Source organism: Panthera pardus, unplaced genomic scaffold (assembly GCF_024362965.1).
Source record: "Panthera pardus isolate Hobbes unplaced genomic scaffold, ASM2436296v1 HiC_scaffold_20, whole genome shotgun sequence".
NCBI lineage: Eukaryota > Metazoa > Chordata > Mammalia > Carnivora > Felidae > Panthera > Panthera pardus.
The window spans coordinates 90,469,601-90,478,812 of NW_026526766.1; the positions used below are offsets into that span (position 1 = coordinate 90,469,601).

The 9,212-nt window shown below is 65.4% G+C and overlaps 2 protein-coding genes across 2 annotated transcripts; both read right to left on the minus strand.

Annotated features, from left to right (window-relative positions):
- Positions 1-686: 686 nt before the first annotated feature.
- Positions 687-2,835, minus strand: LOC109258249 (uncharacterized). Its single transcript, XM_053908497.1, has 3 exons — positions 1,822-2,835; positions 1,366-1,527; positions 687-1,220 (listed from the first exon to the last, which is right to left on the minus strand). The coding sequence occupies exons 1-3, from the start codon at positions 2,417-2,419 to the stop codon at positions 991-993; spliced, it is 990 nt and encodes a 329-aa protein (XP_053764472.1). The 5' UTR covers positions 2,420-2,835; the 3' UTR covers positions 687-990.
- Positions 2,836-3,402: 567 nt separating this feature from the next.
- LOC128778659 (uncharacterized) lies at positions 3,403-5,118 on the minus strand. The gene is made up of 2 exons (XM_053908498.1): positions 4,149-5,118; positions 3,403-3,636 (listed from the first exon to the last, which is right to left on the minus strand). The coding sequence occupies exons 1-2, from the start codon at positions 4,855-4,857 to the stop codon at positions 3,485-3,487; spliced, it is 861 nt and encodes a 286-aa protein (XP_053764473.1). The 5' UTR covers positions 4,858-5,118; the 3' UTR covers positions 3,403-3,484.
- Positions 5,119-9,212: the final 4,094 nt, after the last annotated feature.

Consider the following 9,212-nt stretch of genomic DNA (forward strand, 5'->3'; position numbering starts at 1 on the left):
TCAGAGGAAAGAGGGTTCCAACGCCGGATGGCAAACGCAGCTGTGACAAGCGGGCTTTTGGTGGAAGGGGAGGGGAGCCGAAGACGTCGGGCAAGGGTGCGGGAGGGTGAGGGGCCCGCGGGCTGGGTGGCCCCAGACTCTGAGGGGCGTACCTGATCATAGCATTGCTCGTGCCACAGCCACAACATCCAGCCCCGGGTGCACCCACCCCATGCAAACGGATCTAGTTTACAGAGTAGCTACCCCCGTGGGCTGGAACCTGGACCCCCGCCCCCAGGCTGTGCCTGGGCCACTCTGTTACTTCCAAGGCCAGCTTCTCTGAGCCACGGACAGGAGCAGGGGCCTGACGTGCCCAGATCCGAGTCTGCGGGGGGGGGGAGTGGAGGAGGGCTGGTGTGGCAGGAGAGGCGATGGGGGACCGCAGGGCAGCACCAAGGACTTGGAGAGGCAAGTCCTGACGAATAGAGTCCATTGTGGAGGAAGGTGGGGGGTGAGGGAGGAGCCCAGGCCCTGGAGCTCCTCCCTCCACGGCACAGGAAGGGGATTCTGCTCTGAGCTGCAACCCGGGAGGGTGTCGTCTGAGCCATGCTGGGGGCTGCTGGCGTGGGTGTGGTCCCATGTCAAGACATGCCCCCCCACGCAGATGGAGAGCATTTGGGGGGCTCTGCCTTCTAAACACATGAAGTGTCTAAGTTTTATGCATGGCCTGGTTTATTTATTTTTAAGTTTTTTTTAATGTTTATTCATTTTTTGAGAGAAAGAGACAGAGCGTGAGTGGGGGAGGGGCAGAGAGAGAGGGGGACACAGAATCGGAAGCGGGCTCCAGGATCCGAGCCGTCAGCACAGAGCCCGATGCGGGCGGGGCTCGAACCCACGAACCGTGAGATCGTGGCCTGAGCCGAAGTCGGACGCCTCACCGACTGAGCCCCCCAGGAGCCCCTGCATGGCCTGATTTATTAATTTAACAAACACCGAGCGCTGGGCCAGCACTCAGTCAGTCCCTGCGCTTAGTCCTGGGAGGGGGGCACAGGTGGTGTCGGGGCGTGTTCTAGGGAGGACACCTTGGTTGCTGGAGGGGGCCTTGAACGCCGGTGCCACCTGGCTTGATGTCATGAGTGTGGTTCGCCACGTGGCTGTGGCTCTCCACCTCTCAGCTGCTAGCCGGAAGGCACTTCCGGGGTCCCCCCCCCCCCCACGTGACCGCTTCCGACCAATGAGCTCTGAGCAGAAGGGGGCGTGACGTTCGATCTCTGGGGCAGGTGCGGGGCTTCCTCCTCCAGGACCAGCACTGCCCACGGGGCTTCCCAGCGGCCTGCACCATGAGTGGGCCGACCCGTGGGGTCCCTGTGTGTAAGCGACACCTACCCCTTTGTTGTTTTAAGCCCCTGCGACCTTGCAGACCGGTCCTGACTGACTTGGGCTCTGAGACCGTGTGGACCTGTAATTCCAAATGAGACTGCAGATCCAGATGTGTATCTCCCTGAGCACATCTCTGGGAATCCGTTTCGGGGATCCGAGACCTGTCGCCTACGGGAAGGATGGGAAGGGGCCAGGGGTGCTGGTGGAGGCAGGGGCTCTTCCTCCCAGGGGAGGGTGGGGCCAGGGAGGGGCTGTGATGGGGCCTCTCGACAAGGGCTCCAAGTCGGGGACACAGGGATAAAACTAAAGAGCAAAGTCCAAGTGGCCAGAAAGGGGAGCGTGTTGGTTCTGAACACCTGCGGTTCGGGAGACTGGCGAACCTTCCCTAGACGGCACCCCGAGGGTGGGCAACCAGGAGTGAGTGGGCAACACAGGGGTGAGACGGGGCAGGAGGACACCCACCTGGGCGGCCCTCACTCTGGGGCGGAGGGCACAATGGATGCCCCATCGAGCTCACCAATGTCAATCCTACTTGGAACAAGACGCTCCTGTTTCTGCACTGAGGCTGTGTCTTTGGGCCACATCTGAACATCAGAGGTCTGGGAGTCAAGGAGGCCTCCCTGGAAGAAGAGACGCGTAAGTTAGCAGCCAGCCTCGGTTCAGTGAAGGGGGGCAGTGGGGGCGGGGGGTGGGGGAGCAGGTCTGGCGTCAGGGGCTCGGGCCGGGACCCTGGCCCGCTCAGGGTGGCGGGCCCGGCCCGTCCTCTGGGACTGGGGGCCTCGGGAACCAGAGGAGGGGGTCGGGCACGGCCCTGCCTCGCGGCCCCGGGCGTCCCAGGCTCCCAGCAGGTACGTGGGCGCAGCTGGCCGTGGAGGGCGGGGTGCACAGGGGCTCCGCTCGTAAACAGAGCCCGCTGCTCCTTCCCCGCCCCCCCCCTCCCCGGCTGCGAGAGGTGACGGTGTCTGTTCCCCATTAATCTTGGTGAGAAAGCGCCGTGGGCTGCTGTAATGAAACCCGTGCGTCTGGTTGCCATGGCACTCCTGCCAGTGTCGGTGCCCATCAGCCGGCAGAAGTGGGTCACACGTTCACCTCCTCCTCGTGTTTGAACTTCTGTAAAATAATGATGAGTCAGACCCAAGCGTGCGCCCCGCCCGCCGCTGTGAACTCGCCCCCTCGGCTGCTTCCTGAGCTGCCTTAACGAGCTGCCAGCCTGACGAGGGGCTGGTGCCCACCCACAAGTCACATCTGGTGCCAACGTGCCTCTGTGCTCCCAGACCGGCCGCGGAGGCCTGGGCACCTGCCACACACCGTCGTGCAGGCCCCTCGGGGAGCCTGAGCTTCGCGCTCTCACGCGGACCAAGGGGCCTGTGGACGCGGCCGGTGGGGGCGGCTCGGTCCAGTCTCCACCCTGGGTTTCTATTTGTCTGGGGTCAGGGGGCCCGGCAGGGTCTCCTGCTGGCCGCCTACACCCTGCCTGGGATTTTTACAGTGTCACCCACTCCAGGCACAGAGGATGACGAGACAGACAGACAGGGCGCTGCCTTCGGAAGGAGGAAGGTGAGGCGAAGCTTTTGCAGGCGCGGAGATGCTGGAAGATGGGAAGGACAAGGGACACACTCTAGTGGAGTGAACGGTGGCCCCCAAAAGATATGCCTACTCTGAGTCTGTCACTATGACCTTCCTTGGAAAGCGTCTTTGGAGATGTAATTAAGTTAAGGATCATGAGATGAGATCATCCTAGTTTAGGTGGGAACAAAATCCAAGGGCAAACGTCCTTAGCAGAGAAGGAGAGAGGAGGCCAAGTGAGACCAGAGTGACACTCAGGGACGCTGCCTCAAGCCGAGGGCCACTGGGGTCCCTGGGAGCTGGGACGGGCAGGAGGGACCCTCCCCCGGAGCAGCGCCAGACCCTGGGGGAGCTCGGAGCCAACCTCGGCGGGAGCCAGAGCCTGCAGCCTCTGTCCGCTGACAGGCCACCGAGGCTGGGTGGCGGGGCGGCGGGATGGGGTGGGGACCTGGGGGCATCTGCTCAGGCCCAGAAGGCGGAAGGACCTGCGAGCTGTCGCGGGCTGAGTGAACGGACACCTCTTACCGTTGGCCGGATATCAGGGGAGGGACCGCGGGGCCTAGGGCTCGTCCTGGGGCTCCCGTCTGAGCCGCGGGGGGAATGTGGTGACGTGTGGTGAACGGGACGGCGCGGGGGCTTTGGAGGTGACGGGGACACACGCTGGGCGGACATGTCCGCCAGACGTCGGCGTGCAGATGCCGGTGGGCGAGTCTAGAGTGAGGAGGAGAGGCCGGGGCTGGACGGGCCTCTGAGCGCTTGGCACGCCCCTGCCTGGAAGGGCCCGGCTCGGAGCGGGTGCTCAGCGGATGCCGGCCAGCGTGCGTCCGGGCTCTCTGCCCAGCCACGGGGCCGCAGGAAGGGCCGGAGGGGGCCGGGGCAGCCCTGGGGTGGAAGAGGGGGGCCTTCTCCAGGGAGGCTCCAGAGAGGACGGAGGACGGAAGGCTCAGGAGCAGAGGCCTCCCCTGCCCGCCGTCCTCACTCAGCCTCTCTGGGCCCCGCTCGGAGTCTGGGAACCTGGTATGGAAGAACCACGCCGCCACCCATCCAGGCCTTGGCAACCCCCCTCCCCCGGACACAGGGAGTGACATCAGCCTGGGGCCAAACTCACCCGCGCCGCTCGGCCGGAGGCCCCAGTGCGGCTGTCCCCTGCTGGTGCTGACTGCCCCCGACCCTGCTCCCCGAAGCTTGGGAGCTAGGAGGACTGGGGCCTCTCGTGCTCTGACCTTGGGAAGCCAGGAGGGCGGTGAGGAGACGCGGGCTCTGACAGCCTTCTTCTCGAGAAACAAGAGATTTCGCTCCTGAAGCAACACGTGGCACTCGCCTCGGGGCTCCTGGCTCCGGGCGGGGCTGGTGGGGATCCTGAGGGACGCGGTCCAGGGTCAACCGTCTCCCGTGGTCATGTTCCCCGGGCCGGCTCACCTGTGCCCACCGGGCAGGGGGGAGGGGCACGTGTTCCCCCTCCTCCCTGGGCTGTGGGTCTCCCTGGGATCCTTCTCCATCACCCAGACGGGACCCCTGCCCTGGGCTGCACGACGGGGCTTTTGCAGGGGCTTGGGCACGGCTTCCGTGGAGCAGGAGACGCGCACCACACATGCTGGAAGATTCCCGAGGGGCATCTGAGGCACACCAGATGGCCCAGGTGCTCCAGTTTTCAGGGGAGAAAATATTTCCCAGCATCCCTTGCGTGACAGTAGTTGTGTGACCAGTGGGATAAGCAGAAGCGTCATGTGACAGCTCTGGGGACGGTCCCCAAATGGCAGTTGGGTGATCACCCTGTGACCTGCTTCTTCTTTGTCCTCTCCTTCCTCCTGATGCCTGGGACAGAGATGTGAGGGCTTGAGCTCGGGCCGCCATCTTGGGCCATGAAGACAAAGGGGAGGCGGAATGGAGGCCAAAAAAGTCTGGGTCCAGGAAGCTGAACTGGCAAACCATCCCTGCTTGGCAAACCACCCGTGGCTTGGCCAAGTCTAACGGAACAGAGAGAGTGTCACTGTGAATGTGACACTCATCTGAGACCTGAGATGAGGAGGCCACTCCCAGCAGAAGCAACGGCCCTCGCCAAGGCCTGTTTGTGAGGGCAGGACGTCGGGGCCCACAGTGGTTGGGACGCACTTAGGGGGGCACGAGGCTGGGAGCTTGTCAGGGGCAGACGGCAGGGGCTGGGAGTCAGCGTCCCATCCTGGTGGTCCCACCTGCCGGGAAAGGGTTCCGGACCGGTCCTCTGCACCTGTCTGTGATGTCAGCAGGGGTCCTGGGACCGACCAATCCCCCCTCCCCAAACTGAATGAGGGCCTCTGTCCCCTGGCAAGGACCTCCCCTGAACCTCATTGCTGGCCAGGCCCGGGGGAGTCCTGGGCTCCCGAGTCCACAGCATCTCAGAGACTCAGAGGGAGTCAGCCCCTCCCGACACCCCCCGCCCGGACGGTGTGGAGAAGTCCCCGTCGCTTACAATCAGCCTCCACACCTGCTTTTGCTGAGGGTGGTGGCTCAGGGAGCCCCTTCCAGGCACACGGGCCCCCCCAGGGTCCTGCGGGGTTGCGGCACTGCCACGGCGGGCGTCTCCTCCCAGAGGAGGGGCGGCGGAGAGGGAGGGAGGACCTCCGGCCCCGGGCTCGCTCCCTCTGTGTGCCCCCGACACCGTGCGGATGAGGAAGGCCGAGGGGTGAAGCCTGGAAGACAGGCCGGTGCGGGGAACAGCCTGCGTGTTAACGTTTGAATGGGGCGCACGTCCCCCTGGACGTGGGCTCCTTGGGGAGCCCCCCCCATACCAGCATGTCCCAGGATGGGCGCCTGCAAATGTCTGCAAAGCGAGCCACTCGAAATCAAATGCCAGGGGCTTTGCTCAGACCCGGGCTCCAATCGTCCCCACCTGCCCCCCGCGCAACCGGCCTCCCCCATGAATTCGCGCCCTCGGCACCTTTAGCAGCCGGCCACCGGCCAGTGGCCACCGGATGCTGGGCCGTGCCGTCCCCCACACGTGTCTTGGCTGCCAGACCGTAACCCCAGCAGGGGAGCCAGTGCTGGGGTGAGAAAAGAAGGTGGGGTGCATATGGGAGGAGGGTGCCGGAAGTCCCGTCCCTCCCTCCAGCAGCCCACTCGGCAGGCCTCAAGGTGCAGACACCCGACTCTTCTCCGGATCCTGCTCTCCCTCTGGGGGGGCGAGGCCAGCTGCTCCCGGGGTCCTCGTCTCGTGCCCTGCCGTCCCCGTGCCGCAGGAGGGGGGACCTGGGCCCTCTGTGAGCTGAGCAGGTTTTTTCCACTGCCTCCTCTGTTCCCTGACACGAACTTAATTAGCTCTCTGTTTTCCAAACAGGCGACGTGACTCAGCACTTTCACACGCACGGTCTAAATTTGTCCCTAACCCCCCCCAGGTGTCTCTTAGCTCAGTCCTTCCGTCAAGTTCCATCACAGGGTTAGAGCCCACGGCGGAGGGTGATTTCCAGCAGCTTCCTGGGAGGACCAGGTGGGGTCCGGCCACACAGCCTTTCTCCTGACCGCCCGCCCCCCTGCAGAGGGGCGGGCCACAGCCACAGATGGCCCAGGTTCCTTCCTGGGGTTTGTCCTTTCTCCTGGTGGGAGGGGGCTCCATCCCTAGGAGTTGCTGGAAGTTAAAACACAAGGTCACCATCCGCTCTTGCTCTGCAGGCATTTCCGGAAAGCCGTGCAGACCTTTGCTCCAGCTGCTTGGGGTGAAGGGCACAGTAGAGGGGGGTAGGGCTTCACCAAAGAACAGCCAAGGGACCCAGGCCAGGGAACCCCCCCCCAACTCTCTGCCCCTCTCCAACTCCCTTCCCCTTCTCCTCAATCCTCCCTTGCCTTCCCCACCCTGCCCTCCCCCTCCCTCCTTCCCCTCCCCTTCTTCTCCCCTCTCCCCTTCGCACCCCCCTCTCTGCCCCCCTCTCCCCTTCCCCTCCCCTTCCCTCTGCCCCCCTCTCCCCCTTCCCCTCCCCTTCCCTCTGCCCCCCTTTCCCCTTCCCATCCCCCTCTCTCTGCCCTCCCCCCTCCCCCTCTGCCTCCCTCAGTGCCAGTCTTTGCTTGTGCTGGGGGATGGGGGGCACCGTGGTTAGGGGTTAGTCGTGGCCCTCCCCTCCTCAGATATTAGCAGGAGGCGGTGACCTGGTGGGGGCGGGGAGGAGCTGTGTCTACCCACCCCCTGCCCCTCCCCCCTCCCCCTGGGACACATCAGTGAACTCCCTCCTTCCCCCACTTGGTCTTTTAGGGCGATGTGACGAGGTTTTTCGGGATGGTCAGGGACACCCCAGCAGCCAGACCCAAGCCCAGTGCCCTCCCCAGCACACCTGCTCCCCTCCCACTTGTAGGGGTCCCGGCAGGAGAGAGCCCCTTCCTGGGGGCCCACCTACGTGTTTCGGAGCTGGCCGCATTTCTGTGCGTGTGGACAGAACCCGCTGTCACCCACACAGTCCTCCCCCCTGCAAGCTCCCTGAGACCCCCAGACCCAAGGGGCAGAGGGAGGGCCCCCCCTGTTGCTTCCTGGGGCTCCTGCTCTAAGGAGCCACACAGGCCTGCCGGCACACTGTGAGTCCGGGCAGCGAGGCGCAGGGGTGGGGGGTGCACGAGGAAGCTCTTGGCCAATCCCTCCCTCCCCTGCCCTTCCCGGGGTCCCCACGCCCTGCTTCAGGCCCCTCTTGCTTCTTTAAAGCAGCGTCTTCCCCGCCCTGACCCCCGCCTCCCTCAGGTAAGGACCCCTAAAGGCCACTGGGTCACCCCTCCTCCTCCAGAACCATCGATGGCTCATGTCGGTCTTCAGCATCTGCCAACCCCTCCCGACGTGTGAGGTCACAGTTCACAGGCTCTGGGGTCAGGACGTCGTGGGGGCTGCTCCTGCGTCTTCCGCAGGGTCCCCGGCCCCTTTCCCTCCTTTCCTGTGTGCGCCTGTCCCCGTCACCCCGGCTCCGGCTCGGCCTGAGAGAGCAGCACCCCTGGGGCCCGGACAAACCGGCCGGCTGCGGCTGCAAGGGGGGGGCCTGGTCCTCGGGAAGCCGCGGCCGCGCAGGCTGGGTGCGCAGCGCTCCTCCTTGAGTGGCTGCGACACACAATTAGGGATGTGGAATGCGTCGCATGCTAACGTGCACGATTGCTCTCCGCTTCTCCTGCCGTCATTAAGCAGCTAAATAATGTGGCCAGATGCTCGGAAACGGGCTGCCAGCGTCAGCGCCAGCCCCGCCAGAGGCCGCTGAAGCAAGCAGTCGGCCGGTGACGGACGAGCAGAGGGACCCTCGCTTCCTGCCCGGACCGGGGGCCCCTCCTGCGGGTTCTCGGGCTCTTCCCACGGCACGAGCGGGAGCAGCCGCCGCCCCCCCCCCGCCCCCCGGGATCTTCGGCCAGGGGCCCTGACTCGTCAGCCGGGCCTGAGCCGCGGCACGCCTCCTGTGGCCCGGTGTGGCTGCCCGAGAAAACACGTTGGCTGTTTTCTGGAGAAACGGAAGTGGGGCCCCCGCTCGCTTGGGCCGCTCGCTGCCGCGGGGCGCCTGGCTGAGCCCCCTCCCGCCCTGTCGGTCCAGCCGGGCCGGCGGGGAGACCCTAGTTCTGGCTCCGCCTTCACCTTCTGTCGTGCGACCTTCAGGAGCCACATAGTTTCCATCCTCTGGGTGGAAACGGACGTGGTGACCTCAGGCAGCTGCCTTCGCAGCCAGGCCTCCTCCGCTCTGCCTCCGTCTTCTCCAGCAACGCCAGCGTGGCCTGCTCCCCGCTCAGAGCCCTCCGTGGCTGCCTGCTGCCACTCCGGGTCCCGCCGCCTCACGCCCGGGATGGGGGCCTCAATCGCCCCCCCGATGGCTCTCCTGCCAACCGGTGACCGGAGTCCCCGGCCGCGGCATGGCGGCCACGGGAGGGGCACAGCCAGCGCCCAAGGAGGTCCCGTCCCGCCGGCAGGCGGCGTCCGTCACGGACCTGGCCCCTCCGTGAGCTGGCTTTGTCCTGAAAAGGGCCCACGTGCCTTCTGGAAGGACCTCACGTACCGATCCACCCAAGTTGTGTGCACAATTGGAGCCAGTCACCCGGCGGGCCCCGTCCTTGAGGGATGAAGGGGTGAAAGGGACGGCCCACGAGGCTGCAGGATCAGGGTGAGAGGAACCCGCAGCATAAACGCAGCACCGCCTCGCCCTGTGTTGACGTTGCGTCCAGTCCCCGCAGCCCTGCCAACCTGGGTGAGCCTCTCCTCTGGGGACCAAGGCCATGAGCTCAGGGAGGTTGAGTCGCCTACCCGGGATCACCCAGCGCTGCACCTCCAGCCTCCGTGAAGCTGTGGCCCAAGAGGTCCCCGGAGG

Excerpts from the sequence above, each read along its gene's own strand:
- LOC128778659 (XM_053908498.1), bottom strand. The coding sequence starts at position 4,857 with ATGGTTTGCCAGTTCAGCTTCCTGGACCCAGACTTTTTTGGCCTCCAT. Across the intron at positions 3,637-4,148 it reads CGCCCTCCTGGCTTCCCAAG|ACTCGCCCACCGGCATCTGC; the intron begins GTCAGAGCACGA and ends TCCTCACTCTAG.
- LOC109258249 (XM_053908497.1), bottom strand. The coding sequence starts at position 2,419 with ATGGGCACCGACACTGGCAGGAGTGCCATGGCAACCAGACGCACGGGT. Across the intron at positions 1,528-1,821 it reads CCAGAGTGAGGGCCGCCCAG|GCGACAGGTCTCGGATCCCC; the intron begins GTGGGTGTCCTC and ends TCCTTCCCGTAG. Across the intron at positions 1,221-1,365 it reads GGGCTTAAAACAACAAAGGG|AGCTCATTGGTCGGAAGCGG; the intron begins GTAGGTGTCGCT and ends CCTTCTGCTCAG.